General features: G+C 35.8%; 1 protein-coding gene across 5 annotated transcripts in view; it reads left to right on the top strand.

Annotated features, from left to right (window-relative positions):
- The window catches only part of NEK1 (NIMA related kinase 1), a 122,978-nt gene extending 105,031 nt beyond the window's left edge, over window positions 1–17,947 (top strand). For all 5 annotated transcript variants that reach the window (XM_043890863.1, XM_043890866.1, XM_043890864.1 and 2 more), the window contains 7 exons: window positions 202–290; window positions 1,504–1,751; window positions 7,031–7,173; window positions 10,816–11,027; window positions 12,241–12,371; window positions 12,542–12,674; window positions 16,707–17,947. In XM_043890863.1, coding sequence (XP_043746798.1) covers window positions 202–290; window positions 1,504–1,751; window positions 7,031–7,173; window positions 10,816–11,027; window positions 12,241–12,371; window positions 12,542–12,674; window positions 16,707–16,720 — 970 coding nt within the window. In that variant the 3' untranslated portion in view covers window positions 16,721–17,947. The remainder of the gene's footprint in view (window positions 1–201; window positions 291–1,503; window positions 1,752–7,030; window positions 7,174–10,815; window positions 11,028–12,240; window positions 12,372–12,541; window positions 12,675–16,706) is intronic.
- Window positions 17,948–19,009: the final 1,062 nt, after the last annotated feature.

Below are 19,009 nucleotides of genomic sequence, written 5' to 3'. Positions count from 1 at the left end.
GGTGTCGTGAATGAGCATGACTGGTGGAGGTTTGAACAACTGAAGGGTAGGATGTGCTTGTGAGGGCCACTGTAAGTGAGAATAACATTTGGAAGTGGGATCACAGGACGCTAGTGACCTGTGCTCTACTTGTCTGTGTTTGAGAGTACTTGTATTGCAGGTAAATTTTGCTTTTGTAACTGGTGTATCTGTTTATGGCAGGTTGGAAGATAGGATCACCATTCAGCAAAATGAACTTTCTGAAGATAAAGTCCCGAGCAGTGTGGATCACGTTAGTGAGGTTCATGTAGGTGAGCATCACAGCATTGGCCTGATTACTTTCTCGAAGGTTGTTAGCACTAACCTGTTCCATTTGGACTGTATGTTAATAGAGAGCATTGCTTATCATTCACCTTAATCACTTAAAAAATGTTATAGACGTAGTGCATTGGACTCTGTATTTATTTTTTATTACATTTTTGGAGTATAGTTGATTTATAATACTATATTAGCTTCAGGTGCATAGGCTAGTGATTCATTTTTTTTAATTTGCAGGTTAGATTCCATTATAGGTTATTACAAGATGCCGGGAATTGTTCCCGTGTGACAGTAGGTCCTTGTTGGTTATTTATTTTGTGCAGAATACAAAATAAATAATAATTGTTAATGATTTATAAAATATATCACTATATTAACATCTACATAATTATTACAGTAGTTATATGATTATTATAATTAATAATAATTAATCCCATACTCCTAATTTGTCCCTCCCCATCCCTCTCCCTTTTGGTTTATACATGTTTGTTTTCCATGTCTGTGAGTCTGTTTCTATTTCGTATATAGATTCATTGGTATTATTTTTTGGATTCCACATATAATGATATCATACAGTATTAATCTTTCTCTATCTGACTTATTTCACAAAGCATTATATTCTCTGAATCCATCTATGTAGCTGCAAATGGCAGGATTTTATTCTTTTTTATGGTTGCTGTACTCTCCATTTGTAAGCCTGTATTGTTTGTCAGTGTGGGCAATAAAACCTTTTTGATCAGTTTTCTTGCTGAATGTTCAAAACAAAAAGAATTGTTTGCCAAAGCTAAGCCACTATCTGAGGACATTAAATAAGTGGTCTTCTTATTTCTAATAGCATTAATTAAAATATAAGAAGTACAGTTTTTTAATATCTTACCTATAGGAACGAAGTTAAACTGGATCTATTAAGTATGAGTGTTTAAACAGTATTTTCTCACATGTCCTTGGATTTGTGTCTACATTTTCTAACTTCCGATATAATGGAAGTATTTAACAAATTAAATCTCCTTTCTGATAATAAAACATACCCTGGGGTTGAAGATTATTTGTAAGGTAGTGAAATCACATATATATTTTGACTTTGTTTTTCTGATAGACATGGAGTTTCTTACCTGTAATTCATGTTAAATACTGAACTTTTTCATTATCACTTAGAAAGCTGAGTACTGTATAGACTGTTCATGTAATCTTTCCTTTATTCCACAGAACCTGGAGTGGATGATTTTCCACCCTCTAAGCATGATATAGATAAATCTATGCAACTGGAACCATTTTTCCACAAAGTGGTTTATTCTGAGCATCTGAAAGCAGGTTCTCAGGTTCAGTCAGTTCTCTGTTCACCAGAAGAATCCTTTCCACTTCGATCTCACTCTGATTCACCACCAAGAAATAAAAAACAGAATTCCTTGCTGATTGGACTTTCAACTGGTCTATTTGATGCAAACAACCCAAAGGCAAGTATGCTCCTCAAATGGAAAACTATCTATTTGATAGCATTTCACATCTATTATTTTTCTTTAATAAACTATAATATTGACTGTATTTTTCTTTTTATCTATTTATTTTTTTACTTTTTGACCATGCCATGTTGCATGTGGGATCTTAGTCCCCTGATCAGGGATAGAATCTGTGCCCCCCTTCAGTGGCGTCAGGGAGCCTTAACCTCTGGACCGCCAGGAAATTCCCCAAAGTTCTTTTTTTTTCAGTGTTAAGTCATTCTGTGTTTGTGTCCTTTTTTCTATTAAAGGAAATCCTTCTTAATCTTTGGAGCCTAACCTCCCTCAGCCTCTTTTTTCTTCTCTGGCATGTGTCGTGTACTTCTTTCTCTGAGATGGGCCATTCCATCCACACACATGCTCTGATGGTTCCCACAGTGAACGGTAAACTTCCGTGAGCTCACAGCCCCCTCATCTCACATCCCACAGCTCTTTGATGTGTCTTTGCTTTTTTCCCTCCGCTCATTTCCCAGTACATCATAGTGTGTCTGTGAGCCACTCCATTGAAGCTGCTGCTGCCAAGATCATCACTTACCAGCAGATCTCCTATGTCCTTTCCTTTCAACAGTTGAAATACACTCTTTTGTAATTATTTTATTTGTTGCCTTCTGGCATATCTTGTGTCACTCTCCAGTTTCCTTTGCTGCAGTGACTGCTACTAACAGATCTCCTTACGAGGGTGTAGATTCTTCTGTCATTGTCAAGAATTAAGTCCAGTGTTGGTGTTCATGCTTTCTTTGTCTTTACTGATTTTTTTTTTTTTGTCTTTAATACTTTCACATTAACTCTTAGTTGCTGAGAATAGACTATTGAAATTTTTAACTACACTTGTATAATTATGTGTTTCTTCTTTCAGTTCTGTCAGCTTTTGCTCTATGTATTTTGAAGCTCTGTTATTGAGTGAGTAAGAATTTAGTTTTGTTCTGTTTTCTGGATGAATTGATACATTTATTGTTAGGAAGTGTCTCTGTGGGAAAGTGTGATTCAGGCCTTCTGTATCCTTCCTTGTTTATCAATTACTGGGAAAGCACTGTTGAAATTTCCAGTCAGTTGAATATAAATTAATAATACCTTCTTAATAAATTGACCCCTTTATCATTATAAAATGACTCAGTCTATCCCTAGACCTACCCCCTTGTTCTGAAATGTACTTTGCCTCCTGGTTTTAATATATAGTCATTCTAGCTTCCTAATGCTTAGTGTTTACAAGGAATAGATTTTTACATCCTTTATTTTTTAATTTATATTTTTGTGTAAGGTTATTTATTTACTTATTGTGTGATCTGGGCTTTGTTGCCATACACAGGCTTTCTCTAGTTTCAGTGAGTGGGGACACTCTTCCTTGCAGTTCATAGACTTCTCATTACAGTGGCCTCTCTTGTTGCACAGCATGGGCTCCTGGCAAGCAGGCTTCAGTAATTGCGGCACACAGGCTTAGTTGTTCCGCATCATGTGGAATCCACCCAGACCAGGAATCAAACCTGTGTTCTTGCATTGGCAGGTGAATTCCTAATCCCTCGACCACCATGGAAGTCCCTACATCCTTTCCATCAGACTTATTTCATATAGATTGCTTGTAGTTGTCATGTAATTGAGTCTTGCTTATTAACCATATGATAGTCATTTAATCAAAGTGATTGGGTCATTTATATTTAATGTAATTTTTGACATTATTAATATGATTGAATTAAACTTATCATTTTGCTATTTGTTTTCTATTTGTCTCATTTCTTTTTGGTTCCTTTTTTGCTTTTATTCTCTCTTTTTGATTGAGTTTTTTAGTGTTTTATCGCTACTATCATTTTACTATTTTCTATTTGTCTCGTTTCTTTTTGGTTCCTTTTTTGCTTTTATTCTCCCTTTTTGATTGAGTTTTTTAGTGTTTTATCTCTACTGTTTGCTTTTGGTAGACTTCTCAGTTTTCAGTATACATCTTTAGATTATCACAGTCTCTATTCAAATAATATTATGCCACTTCATTTATAGCATCAGAACCTTACAACAGTACATTTCCATTTCCACTCTCTTGCCTGTCCTTTGTGGAATTGTCATGTTTTTTATTTCTGTATGTATGATAAATTCCACAGTACATTTCTATATTTTTGCTTTAAGCATTCAATTATCTTTTAGAGAAAGTTAATATTATGACAGGAAGTCTTTTATATTTACATATTAACCATTCTTCATCACTTAGTGTAGAATTTGAAGAAATGCAGGTTCAATACATGGGTCAGGAGAATCCCCTGGAGGAGGAAATGGCAACCCACTCCAGTACTCTTGCCTGGGAAATCCCATGAACAGAGGAGTCTGGAGGGCTACAGTCCATGGGGTTTCAACAAGTCAGACACAACTGAGCACATACACGTTATTTTTCTATCACTTTAAAAAGTTCTTTTAACACCTCTTAGGTAGCCCTGTTGGTAATGAATTTTTTTCAACTTTTGTTTATTTAAAAACATTTTAGTTTCACTTTTACTTTGAAGGAGCATTTCCACTAGATCTAGACTTAAATTGTCTTCTGGACTGCATTGTTTCTGACAGGAAACACCATGTATAAAGTGGCAGCTTTCATAAGACAATTGTAACAGAGTATCCATAGAATTGAAAGTGTAACACATAAATGATTATTGAAGGTAAATTTGTAATGGGTCAAGGTAAAGTAGTTGAAAGATGAGATCTCACAATCTGAGGTACATAAGGATCACACTAGCTTGCCCAATGGTAAACCTGCTTGTCCTTCCCACTCGACCTTCCTTATCTAATGGAATAGTGAATAAGCAGTTGAGAGAGACCAGATGTGTTCCACTGATACTTTCTCGAATGGGGAGTAGAGTGGAAAACTGATCTCTATAAAAACTTGAGAATTTCTTGCCTTGGTACAGCAAATACACAGTCGGGGGAAGTATTAATGTACAGTTCACAAAGAGCACAAGTGCCCTAAATGTCTTCTTTTGATTTGCTAAACTATCAGTTCTTAGATAATGTCCATAATTTTTGCCTTTGTTAAGTGTTCATGATGTTTTAATGTTTTAATTCCATTTTTAGCCTTGTTTATGGGTTGAAGTGAGCAAATATTTGTAGAAGCTATTTTGAGGGTTTAGTGTTATAGTGAATTGCAGTAGGTAGATGTTAAACAAATGTGCTCATCATGAACAATTTTGTAGTATAATTGGAGAATAATACATAATTTTATATGAAAAATACTACAGATGAAAAACTGAGTTGATAGAATTAAGTAGCATTTCATGTGAAGTTCTAATTAGTGCAACTAGTACTTAATTCATTCACTTTTTACATGGTTGTCTTCATTGTCAAGAAAAAATAGAACCAAGGACGAGAAATCTAAAAGAACTGCATTTTTTAAAATGTTTTGAGGTTTTCTAAAACTTTGTTTTCCATAAAGATGAGATTTTCTCACAATCTGAGGGGATTTATAATGGTACCAAATGTTTGCTGCAAAATTATGCTACAAAAAATTGTGGAAAAATTAGTCTTAACTAGAAATGAAGTAAGATTTCAGGCAATATGTTCTGGATTAGTAGCTATTTTCAGGAGGATTTCTTTCTGTGAATGTCAGAACTATAGATTATTATTGAAACAGTATGAAAAAGATCTAATAGACTCAGAATTATAGAACTGAAAGTGTTCTCATATAAAATTCTTCTGTATGAAGGTGAATATCCTATCTGAAACATTAATAGTCTGTCAGAAAAGACTGTGAATAATAGGATTTTAAATACAGGACCTGTAGGAACTATTGGATTGATGAGTGTAAACCTGTTCCGAGAGGTACATACCACTTGAAATTTCTTTCCAATTCTGTTATTTTGTGTTGGGCTATGAAGTTTATTTAATGAAGTTTATTCTAATGAAGGAAACTAGAATTGAGGTGATTTTACCAGGGCTAAAATTTATTTCAGCTTAAAAAATACTGTATCCCTTTGTGTGGTCCCCTTGTATTTATATATATAATGCACATATGCTGTTTGTTTTTATTGATCAGCGTGTATCTGGGTAAACTGTTACTGGCTGCATGTTTTGCAGCCTCTGGGTTTCTGATATACGTGGCTCAAACCATTAGAAGAAGAAAGAACTCAAGTGTAAATTCTGCTGACAGTACCATTGTTAAATACTTTAACCAGGCAGTGTACCTGTACCATCTTGTACCATATAATCATTTTTTTCCTCTTGCATTCTGTAATATGTAAATTATCTTCAAATAATAGAAATCTATCCTTTTTTATTCTCAAAAGCAGTTTGTACCGGTAGATTTGGCCAAGTGCATACCTTTTCTTACTCAGTTAACACTCTGTGTTCTGCACAGTCTCCCATCTGGTGTTTAGATCTTATCTGGGCCTTACCAGGCATGTTTCAGGCCTTACAGATTCCCATAGGGTTGACCCAGCCCCGAGTCTGACTTGTCTAGGTGTGTGTATCATAGCCCTGTCTCCTCCTCACTCTGATTTCTGAGCGTGCTGGACAGGGCTGTGCCTGTCATTCTGGCCGTGCTCAGCACACACTCACACTTTAAGTGCCTCCCCTGTGCTGTTCTTCCTCATCTCAGTGCGCTCAGTTCTCTCCACCCCGCTGCTCCTGGCGCTCTTCAGCGTGAACATCGGGTGCCTGTCTTCCCAGCCGTCTCTTCTGGTGGGAAGGGTACCACTCGCAGTCCATTGCTCAGGGAGGCAATAGTGGGAACTTCTTTGCTCTAATTGAAGGCCTCTGATTTAATCAGTGTTGACCAGTAAGGTAAAGTAATAGAAAGGGCAACCAGTTTGTGTGGGATGGTGCTTAGCCAGTTTGGACGAAAGCACACAGAGCACGTCGGACAGTGTACTTTTCAGAAAGTGAAAGGAAGAATCAGCAGACATGCCATGGCAGAGGGATGGAGAGCTGTGAGTGAGAAAGTCCTGCCCCAGCTCCAGCTCCACCCCACATGCGCTCCCAGATAAAGACCCTCTGTGACTTGTGAAGGCCACTTCTCAGAGAAACCCAAGCGGAACTTAGGCTTAGTTTGATCTTTGATAAAATACTGAGCTAAAGTTTAAGAGAAGTAGATTCTCAGCTTAGATTGAGAAGCTTTTAGCTCTAAACAGGTGGTTGATGCATATATATATATATATATATATATATATAAATAACAAGAGTATTACTAGCTCCAGTTTTCTAATTTTTTCCTCTCATTTTAATTTTCTCACTGTCTCACTCCTAATAAGAAATCTGTTCCTTTTTTTCAGATGTTGCGGACATGTTCACTTCCAGACCTCTCCAAACTGTTCAGAACACTGATGGATGTCCCCACTGTGGGAGATGGACGTCAGGACAATCTTGAAATGGAAGATGAGCATGTTAAGGAAGGACCGTCGGACTCTGAGGACATGTGAGCACAATTACCTTTAGATACCGACTCTAACAGGATTTCTGAGTGTACACATGTTCTGGAGAGGGGTGACTCCCCCACACTTCTCAAGCAAGACCTATAGCTGACCTTTAACTACTCCTTTAACTTTTTACAACGTATTTAAAGTACAGTGAAGTAAACTTTACTATGTGTGTCTTGCCTCTAAATACTATAACTTAACTTCACTTGAGGAATGTAAGGACATGATCACCATTGTGTTCTCCTTTTTCTTTTTAATTTTAATTTGTTAATTTTAATTAATTATTCATTGATTTTAATGTCATTTATTTTTGCCTTTGCTGGGTCTTAGTTGCTGCACGTGGGCTTTCTCTGGTCGTAGCGAGCAGGGGCTACTCTTCCCTGAGGTGTGAGGACGTCTCACTTCAGGGCCCTCTCTTATTGAGATGGCCTCTCGGGGCGCATGGGCTTAGTTGCTCCACTGCATGTGGGATCTTCCTGGACCAGGGACTGAACCCGTGTCACCTGCATTGGCAGTGGATTCTTAGCCACTGGACTACTGGGAAGTTCTCTGTGTTATTGGCCCCTGAGCACCCATCACAATGCTTGACATGGCTGGTGCTTCACTGAGTCAGCAAGGTGAGACTGTTTGTAGTGTGAGGCCACATGGTGCAGGGACTACAGTGGGAAACTGGAGAGAGCTCACTGTTCTTCCCCAGGGAGATGCCAGAAAGCTCTGTCCACACATCTCCACTGGGTGTGACTCCAAACCACAGCAGGGGGAAGTTAGCAGGTGGAATAGGGGCATGTGTGTGTGTGTGTGTGTGTTCATGTGCACACACATACTCACATGTGAGTTCTACATGTAACTTAATTGCTTTCACAAAATTCCCTCCTTATTGATTGCTGATGAATCTTACTTAAGCCCGGAGGAAAATTTAACCAACACTTCTAAAAGCAGCAAGAACCGGCAGCACTTAGACAGTAATACCCTTCACCTCCCCTGATGTCAATCAGCCTGCTCAGCCATCTGACACATGTTGCTGACCTTTTGGGGAAATAAAACCAGAGAGGTCGACAAGTGTATTCAAGTCACCAGGAAAGTAGGTTGCCAAATGTTATTGTTTTTATGATTTATTTTTTGATCTTTTGAAATTTCAGTCCAATTCAGTTCAGTCGCTCAGTCATGTCTGACTCTTTATGACCCCATGGAATTTAAGTTTCTCCTTTTTACGTCTGCCTTTCCATAGAAAGAATGTGTGTTTTGATCTGATTGAAAGCTTGGTACCAGATTCACAATTTTTCTCCCCATAATTCTTGAGCCAAGACCACTGTATCTGATGCATTTTGTTTTCTGTTTTTGTTTTTCTTAAGGCTTGCCTGTTAGTTTTTAAATTTCTAACCAGACTTTATCTTTTCAAGGTTGACTTTTGAATTCCTTGGTGGTCTAGTGGTTAGGACTCCACGTTTTTACTGCCAGGGGCCCAGGTTCAGTCCCTGGTTGGAAACTAAGATCCCACAAGCCATGCAACATAGCAAGCAAAAAATAAAAGTTGACTTTTTTTTACATAAAGTTCTGTAGATTTTAGCTGATATCCTCAAAATTTGGAGGAAAAGTCACCTTTTTATCTTTGCTTCTGCTTGGCTATGGTTGCTCATTAAGCACTTTATGTTGTATTTTTATTAAGCCAGTTGGAGAACAGGGCAACATTTCAGCACCACTGTGGTTGACAAAATCCTGGGTAACAGTATTTTTCCAAAAAATTTTTGTAAGTAATCAATTTCTATCTGAGTAGCTATAGCTTATTTGTGGATATTTTTTTAATTACTGGTTGATAACAATTTTATTTTCAAATTAAAGTTAGAAGCTTTTAATATTATTTTGAAAATTTGGAAACTAAGTTTTTTCCAAGAAAGTTACTCTTGGAAATAGGGAAATTTCACTTGACATTTTTATTTGGGAAACATATTTCTTGATCCAAACTTTATATGGTCACTTATCCAGAAAATCTACTAAAAAGAAAATTCAAGATCAGATTTTAAAGTCCCGGAGACAATTTTTTCAGTGCTCGTATCATAAAAGATCTTAATCTTCTTATTAAAAGCAAAAAGTTGGCTTAAAATTAAACATTCGAAAAACTAAGATCATGGCATCCGGTTCCATCACTTCATGGCAAATAGATGGAGAAACAATGGAAACAGTGACAAACTTTATTTTCCTGGGCTCCAAAATCACTGCAGATGGTGACTGCAGCCATGAAATGAAAAGATACTTGCTCCTTGGAAGAAAAGCTATGACCAACCTAGACAGCATATTAAACAGTAGAGACGTTACTTTTGCAAACAAAAGTCCGTCTAGTCACAGCTATGGTTTTTCCAGTAGTCATATATGGGTGTGAGAGTTGGACCAGAAAGAGAGCTGAGTGCTGAAGAATTGATGCTTTTGAACTGTGGTGGTGGAGAAAAGTCTTGAGAGTCCCCTGTACTGCAGTGGTACCTAGCAGGTGTGCATGGTATGTTAGTATGATAATGAAATGCTAAGCTAAATGCTCTGAGAAGCATGATCCAAAAGATTAGACACTCGCTCTCTTCCTCATTCTGATTAGATCATGATGTTTGCTTTTCTGTAGCTGCTGCAATGTCAAAGTGTAAGCGTTTGTACATATAAGTACAAAATAAAGATATTTCTGCATTAAAAATTATTTTTCTGTTAATGAAAGTTTTGTATAAGGTCTCATAATAATATTATTTTAGTTCTTCAGTAAATACTTGTTTATTTCATTAGAGTCTAAACTTTAAGAAAGGCCTTTATCGGTCTTGTGTTCTGCTCAATATTGCTTTTCTGCAAGTTGAAATCCTCAATGTGGGTCCCTCATCTTTCAGAGGACTTCCATGCATCTAGCACTCGAATTAACTCTTAGTCTACAGGTTTTTCCACTTGCTTGCCTCAGGTAGAGAGAGCAGCTCCTCAGGAATGGAGTTGCTGAGTGCTTCTGGGGTCTTGTAGAAGTGAGCAGAAGGCCTAGCACTAAGTCTCATATTTGTCATTTATTGACTGTGTGGCTTTGACAAGTCAGTTGAGCACTTTGATTCATAGTTCTTATGTTTCTAAAGTGAGTTTTGTGTGGATAAAATTTAAATAATAGGATAAACTGCTTTAGAAATTAAGGTATTATATGAATGTAAGATATTACTTGTGTAAATCAGTTCATTTCCACTTTTGTAATTGAATGAAAGTAGAAGAGGGCATGACCCCCTCACCCCCACCCCAGTGAGGTTGGTGCATAGCTGTCATACATCCACACCAAAATTTTGCTGAACCTTTAAAACTATATGAAAATAGAATATTTAGTCTGGTCCTTAAATGTTGAAACATTTTTTTAAAACTTAAGGAGTTAATAATGTTGATAGTTACATGTTCTCTTTGACGAATCAGGACAGCTTTATATAAGCCATCTTTTGGCTTATGTATTCCAGAACATGTATTGTATACTTTATTTATCAGTTATGTGAATACTTATTTCCTTTGTTAAATACTACTAATAGGTGTTTTTCAGATCACAATGAGTACTTTTAAGTGGAAAGGAGTGTGTGCATATTGAGTTGAAGTAAAATTTCAAAATAAATAAAAGTTTTAGTGATATTTTAACTTTTAAATTTCAGTGTGTTTGAAGAGGCTGACGCAGACTTACAGGAGCTCCAGGCCTCCATGGAGCAGCTGCTGCGGGAGCAGCCAGGGGAGGACTACAGCGAAGAGGAGGAGTCGGGCGTGAAGACCAGTGATGACGCCGAGCAGGCCGCCAATGGCACAGATGTGGGCGAGGAGGATGACAACCCCAGCAGCGAGAGCGCCCTCAACGAGGAGTGGCACTCGGGTGCGTGGCGGCCCTGACGTCGAACAGTGTCTCTCTCTGACCTCTGATACGAGCCACTTCCAGCCTTGAATAAGGCTGACTCTGCTCTGCATCCCTGACTTCTGCTCACTCTCTTTCTCACAGTGTGCATGCATCGTTGCTCCATTTCTTCTCCACTAAAATATGGCTCAGTGGTAAAGAACCTACCTGCCAGTGGAGGAGACGTGGGTTCCAGCCCTGGGTCAGGAAGGTCCCCTGGAGAAGGAAATGGTAACCCACTCCAGTATTCTTGCCTGGGAAACCCCATGGACAGAGGAGCCTGGTGGGCTGTTATAGTCCATGGGGTCACAAAGAACTGGACATGACTTAGTGAGTAAACAGTAACAACAACAAAGTATGGAAATGCTTTTTTGAAGCATTTTTATTCTGTTATCCTTCACTTCTTGACTTATTTTCCTGGTTATAAAGATGGTAACTTAGTTTTCTTAGCTGTTTGTGTTTTACAAAGGGCTTCCACATATAGTGCTCAACCAGCAGGATTAAACTAAAAGCAAATTTTAAAACCTTGATACTTTGTTTTTGATTTGAAGACAGTTCCTTATTCATATCATTGACCCTAAGATGCACAGAAAAATTGTGTATTTAAATAATGATTTATTTGGAAAGAGGAGATAATGTGAAAAGGAATAATATTGTATTAATTTTTCTTTCATTAGAATTTTTCAAATTACTTTGGTTGAGCATGTACATGAAATAAAACTAATAAAGCATTTATAATCCTTTGTAGATGCCTTCCAAGTTTTATGATACATATCTTACGTCATCTGCATGTTCTTTCATGTTTTGCCCCATATTTAATACCAAGTTTTTAAAAATAGTATTTAGGATTGGTTGCCTTAGTATAGAATATATGGGTATGCTTTTTCCTTTTTTTAGAAACTCAAGTAGCTGACATCTCTTAGAATGTTCTTATTCTTAACCTGATTTACTGCTTATGTCTGTGAAAGAAAACATTTCTAAAGTATCATTGTTATTAAGACATTTATACATACATATGTTGGTTAACTATATACATGACAAGTATTATAGTGACAGAAACTTACTATTGAAAGTACAAGTAGTCTATCCCAATGACAGTATTCCCTTATAATGGGAGTTGAATAAGTTATGGCAAGAATTATTTTATTCAGTCTTTTAAATCATGAAATGTCTTCTTTTTATTTATGTTTTTTAGATAACAGTGATGGGGAGATAACTAGTGAATGTGAATACGATAGTGTCTTTAATCATTTAGAGGAACTGAGGCTTCACCTGGAACAGGAAATAGGCTTCGAAAAGTTCTTTGAGGTTTATGAAAAAATAAAGGCAAGTAAAATATCAGCTAAAACATTTAATTTAATTTTGAAATATTCTGTGTTTGAATTAGTAGTGAAATGGCAGTGATTTTTATTGATCAGTAGACTTACTGAAAATAATAAAGTCTCCAATTAGAGAAGGTTAACGTTCAAATATTTGTATTTGGAAATTTGGTATAGGCTGTTCATGAAGACGAAGATGAAAATATTGAGATTTGTTCAACAATAGTTCAGAATATTTTGGGAAATGAACATCAGCATCTTTATGCCAAGATTCTTCATTTAGTCATGGCAGATGGAGCCTATCAAGAAGGTAAGATTTCCTCACATCCTTATGTTTTAAATAAGTGTGCAAAAAATGAAATGACAAATGTAAATTGATTAGATTATATCACATGCATTTTGTGAAATCTGTATTGGAATTATATTAACATCTAATACTTTTAAGCAATTAACTGGAAAGGATACAGTTACTTGGATTCTGGGATAAACTTTTATTGGCCTGTTTTTTAAGTCAATAATATAATTTGCAAGTAACATTTGAATTGAGATTTTTAAAAAGCCTCCTTTTTGGACAGCTGTAGAAATTAGAATACTTTCTTATCAAGGAGGTGGAATTACATTTTTAGACACATATGTAAAATTTCTCCTAAATAGTACGAAATGTAATGTCTTTTGTTGAGAGTAAGTTCAGTTCATTTATCATGATTTGAGTATAAACCATTTTTATATTTCAAAAATATTTACTTGTAGAATCACTCAGAATGTATTGACTTTATTAAAAGTTATTAAAGAATATTTTTTCTCATTCACTTGGTTATGGTAGAGCACTAAGCATTGAATCTAGAGACCAGAGTTATAGTCCTGATTCTATGACAAGCTGGTCATGTAACAGGAGGTGATTTATTTTGTCTCAGATTTGTTTCATTTGCTATCAGATGGAGCATGATGTCCCATCTCATGCACTGTGGTGGGTTTTCAGAGTGTTTATGGAGGCTCCTGGGTGCCTGGCACTTCATTTTTGTGGCCAGTGAAGGGCATGGTCTGCTTATATGTTGTGTACCATTTCCTTAGGAAAAAGACATAGGAAAGAAGGTGTAAAGCCATACATAAAATGCTCATTCTGAAATGTTTTCAGTGCAGTAGGGACTAGAGACGGGAGGTTGGATTGGGAGAAATGAAAAGAGACGTAGAGGATGTGACTTGTGGGGAAAAGAACAAAGCAGCAATTACTGTGTTAGGATAGACTGACCATACTAGGAGCTTCCTGTGGAAAATTAGTCTTTGTGATGAGACACTGTGACATGTTTAAGACACATGGATGAAACCAGTGAAGGGTTTAGAAGTGAAAGGACAGTGTAGTGGAAGAAGCACTTTGGTGAGAAGTCTGGCCATGGTGTCGTGTGTTGCCAGCTGTGGTGAGATGGGCGGGAGCACTTGATGGAAGCGGTAGAGGTATTTGGTCATGAGGAGGTGAAAACCTGGACTGCATGTTCGGAGAGGTGCTCAGATGACATATTTCAGAGGCAGGATTTCATTAAAATATGTGATACTTGGACTCCTGAAAAATTAAGTTTGCTAAAATAAAAATTCAAGAGTGTTTTATTTTGGGAGAGACTTTATCATTATGTAGACTTATTTACATTGACTGTAATAAGCTCAGCAAAAAATCTTCCTTGAATTGCTTTAATGGAGGTAAAAGTCTTGTTAAAATTCTAATAGTTATTGTTAAACCGAAACTAGAAAATCTTTCAGGTACAGTAAGTACTCTTACAGCTTTAAAACCCACTGCATTTTCATTACTTTGCTTCATAAGCCCACAGAGTAACTGCCAGGGAGACATTCAGGCCATTAGCAGCAAGGAACCAATTCAATGTAAATCAGCTTCCTTTATAACAGTTTGTGCTACCTGTGTGCCTCATTATGTAGTAGTTAAGAATTATCACAGGCACAAACAGAATCATGTTTCATACTTACGGTGGTTGCTATGAAACCTGTCAATAGAAATTTAAGGGATCTCTTCTTTATTAAGGAAATGGCAACCCACTCCAGTACTCTTGCCTAGAAAATTCTATGGATGGAGGAGCCTGGTGGGCTACAGTCCATGGGGTCGCAAAGAGTCGGACACGACTGAGCAACTTCACTTCACTTCACTTCTTTATTAAAAAAAGAAGTCAATGGACAATAATACCACTTAGGGGAAAAAAATACAAGAACATACTTATCCAAATAAATGTTTACTGTCTTCGAAGCAGAGATACAGACTTATTCTAATGAAAATACTCCATTACACAAAATATCTTGAAACTTCTTTTTCATAAATTCCCTGACATCTTATATACCATATTCTTTTGATTGTCTTTCTTGATACACATCCATTCTGAGAGCTTTCACTTTTTTTGAGAAAAGCTTAAAGTTACTTGAAATCAAGTTTAGTAAATGAAGTAGGTAATCAAGATAAATAATATGTGATCTTTTTGTTTTAAGTATCTTACCATGCCGTAATGAGCCTAACTTTTATAGTGAGTTTATAAACTGATTCTGAATATTTTGAACATGAAAGTGAAAGTAGCTCAGTCATGTCCAACTCTTTGCGACCCCATGTACTGTACAGTGGGTAGCCTTTCCCTTCTCCAGGGAATCTTCCTAACCCAGGGATCAAACCCAGGTTTCCTGCATTGTGGGCAGATTCTTTACCAGCTGAGCCACAAGGGAAGCCTGTTTTGGACTAGAATTCATTTCTAAAAATATTTGTTAAAATTAATATTATTACTTTAAAGGTATGATTTGTAGACAGAAGTTGAGGATTTAAAATGTTGATGCTTAATTTGGCAGTAGAAATTTTCATAAGATTTATTTATATTTCATCTTGTTCAGCCAAAAAAGGTTTGACTACATTATATATATAGTACACTGTATGTATATACATATATATACATATATACACATACATACATTGAGAAGAAGATGAAATTAAGTTGAAAACAAGTGTTTGGAAAAGTCAACATATTAGGCAAATGAGTGCAAGCAATATAATATTAAGCCAAGTTGAAGTAGGAACACAAGCTCATAGTCAAAGAATCTCTACAGTTTGGGAAAATAATTCACCAGTTTGGTGCTAATCTTGGTAGCAAAGCAGGAAACCTAATTAATTAGTAATTACTTGAGACAAAATGTGTCAGTTACTCAGATGACAGTGTTTCCTGGAATTGAAACAAGGAAAAATGTCCAGTGATTCTTGAAAAGAGCAAACTATGATAGTGTTCCTCCAACTGAAGTAACATGTGAATTCCTCTAAAAAGGAAAATACTTTTTCAGACTCCAGGAATCTAAGTCCATAGACGTCAGTGAAAAACTCATCTTAGTCTTTGAAAATGTCTGTCCATTGTGAATTACTGTTAGGGAACATGTGGTTTTTTTCTATATATAAATAATTATTTTTATCAAAATGAAATGTAAACATTATCTGACACTTGTATATTCTTGACTTATTTGAGATCTTGAACTCCGTTTTATGAAACAGTCCTATAATAGACTGAAAGCATTCTCAGTGACTTTTACAATATTTGGATCTCATGGGGCCCTTTCCATAATATGGCATGTGGAAGTTAATGGCATGAGGCCAGAAAATGATTGCATTTGAGTGAATCTGTGGAGAGTATCAAACTAGTTTTGTTCATATTCAGACTGTTCATCCTTCAGGTTAAATTAAGCAGTCTGTTTTATTTATTCCTAAGTGTTTTTTAGGCTCATGAAAAATTGGAGATAACCGCAATGTCTTTAAACATGAATGGTTAATTTAAATACACTATATCCAAAAAATACTACACAGCCATTGAAACTGTAATGGAATTTACCCATGATTTATTCTTTTTCAAAGCTTCATTGTAAAATTTTTATGATACGAAAACGTTGAAACAGCTTTACAGTTAACCACACATATGTCCACCACCTAGATTCTGCCATTAGCATTTTATAATCTTCCTTTATCACTTATTTATCCATCTTTCCATCCGTTATGTGTTTTAAAAGCAAAAAGTCGTGTCTCACAACTGCATTGTTGTAATTTTTTAAAGCATATTTGTGTATGCATAGTAAAGCAATCTGGAAAGTTTTATATAAAATTACTAGCCTTGGTTGTCTTTGGCTTATAGGTGATTTTTGCTTCCCACTTAATTATTGTATTATTTGCATGTTTTATAAGGAGTGTGAGATATTTTAATAAAAACTCCATACATTAAGGCTCTTTTTCTTTAGCGTGACCAAAAAATGACTTTTTTACCAAGTAAAATACATAGAGCTTGATTTTCAGTGAGTGAGTTAAATTTTTTTCCTTTTTCTACAGATAATGATGAATAATCCTCAGAACTTTCATTAACCATCAACTGAATGAAAGCATTTAACTTTTGGTTCATCAGAATAACAAGCTTCAGTGAGAAATGTAGCAGTTTTTACAAATGAAATATTAGATTTCAGATGGGCATGCTGACTGCATGAAAATGATGGAGAAACATGCCATTTTTCAATTAAGATTCTAGTTTTATATCTATTTTGTTTGTTGAGTTACAGTTACTTCTTACAGAATATGTATTTTATTAAGTCATCCAACCAAAGTTTTAAGACACAGTGATCCTGACTTGACTCAGTGGCTTTGAAGAAGATGAATCATGTAGCAGGGTAACTTTGACTTTCAGCAGATGTCTTTGAGTTGGAAGAATTACTTCTGTTTTGAAAGACCTACCAACAGTTTTTCATTTATGCATTTAAGCATGACTCTTTTTTTCTCTCTACTTGTCGTGTCCAGCAATTCTGGGTTAAATAACCTTTTCAAGGGCTATACTTAAATCTTTATTTTTCAAAGATGGAACTTTCAGCCTTAGAACATATTTTCTCAATCCTTTTTCAACCAGTGTGTTTCCTGAACTAGCTCAACCAAAACAGGATACCGAAAGAGTCTTAGAAATCATTGAAAGATTTGATTATGAAAGAGTAGCTAACATGTATTTCCTGATAATTAAGAAGTTGGTTCATTAGTTCCATTTTTACTTGAGGACCAGAACCAGGAAGTTTACCTTTAAACTTAGTCTGTGGACTTGAGCATTGACCTAGCATATAGCATAAAGTTTCCCTTTTTGTTTTCAACTTTTTCTCATGCATGTGCTTTTTAATTGAAATTCAAAAGGAGAAAGGAATCATTTTTATTTTGACACTGTGACAGTTTTGGTAACTAGTATTCCAAAGTGGGGAAATGTTCACCTCTTTTAATTACATTATGAGGAGATTTAGTTAGATCATTAAGACAGTGGTCACACAGCTTCAGTGGCAGTATGCCAGGTACTACATCATTAGAGATGTCTGAAGTTCAGATGCTTTTTGTAATAAAAGCAGAATATTGGAAACCCTGAGAACAAAACAGTCTGATTGACATAATATATAATTTGAACCATAAAATCTTATCTTGCAGCGCTATCAGTACTCTGCTGAATTTATTATGTATATTATTTCTAACATCCAAAACTAAATAATTGATTTTTATATGTTTGTTTATTTTATGATGTTATTATTAAATTTTTATTATTGACCTGAGGTACACTATTGGTTGTCTTTTATTTATTAGCACTATATTCAATAGGGTACTTTTACAAAGAACTTATAATACTCTTGATCATTGTACCTGAAGATTTCCTTTTTTTTTTTTCAATAGAAGAATATCTGAATTCTGTACTTTTAATTCTCTACAATCATGAATGATGGGAATGATTTGTGTGTGAGTAGTTTTAAATTCTTAACCTAACCTCAAAAAGCAAGTGGTAGTATAACACAGTAGAAAGAGTTGTTTAGTCAAGTTTCAAAAGATGTGATCTATAGGAATAATGAATAGGATATGTGGTATCTTCAGTCAGTTGGTAGTGAGTGGGTATAGGCTGTTAGTACAGAAATATCTGTACCAGTGAGAAAGAGGGGTTTTATTGTTAAGTATGGTCTGCTATAGGTGTTATAGAAGTGTTGAAGCATTTGTAGATTCATAGAATGATAGAGCAAGCAATAGCTATCAGAATAATTTACTGTTACCTGCATTTCACATCCAAGGGCACTGCATTGTCACATGAATAAATTCATTTATATAGATGGCTACAGTCAGATCAGTTCCTGTCTTTACCCTGTGCTGTTAGTTACACATTCTTTAAAAATTTATTTCCTCTAAAGAGTGAAAAGAAATAGATTCAATAGGAAGCAGTATACTTAGCATTAATACATAAAAGAACTCTATAGAAATGTCCTGTTTCTGGGAATAGCACACTATTCTAATTTACCTCTCTGTTTAAAAGAATCACATGCTAGCATCTCACATGATAGCAAAATAATGCTCAAAATTCTCCAAGCCAGGCTTCAACAGTATGTGAGCCGAGAACTTCCAGATATTCAAGCTGGATTTAGAAAAGGCAGAGGAACCAGAGATCAAAATGCCAACATCTATTGGATCATAGAAAATGCAAGAGAATGCCAGAAAAACATCTACTACTGCTTCATTCACTATGCTAAAGCCTTTGACTTGTGGATCACAACAAACTGGAAAGTTTTTAAAGAGATGGGAATTCAGACTACCTTACCTGCCTCCTGCGAAACCTGTATTCAGGTCAAGAAGCA

The sequence above is a fragment of the Cervus elaphus genome, chromosome 29 (genome assembly GCF_910594005.1).
Source record: "Cervus elaphus chromosome 29, mCerEla1.1, whole genome shotgun sequence".
Taxonomy (NCBI): Eukaryota; Metazoa; Chordata; class Mammalia; order Artiodactyla; family Cervidae; genus Cervus; species Cervus elaphus.
Note: the sequence above shows the minus strand (reverse complement) of the source record. Positions and strands in the feature narration are given on the sequence as shown.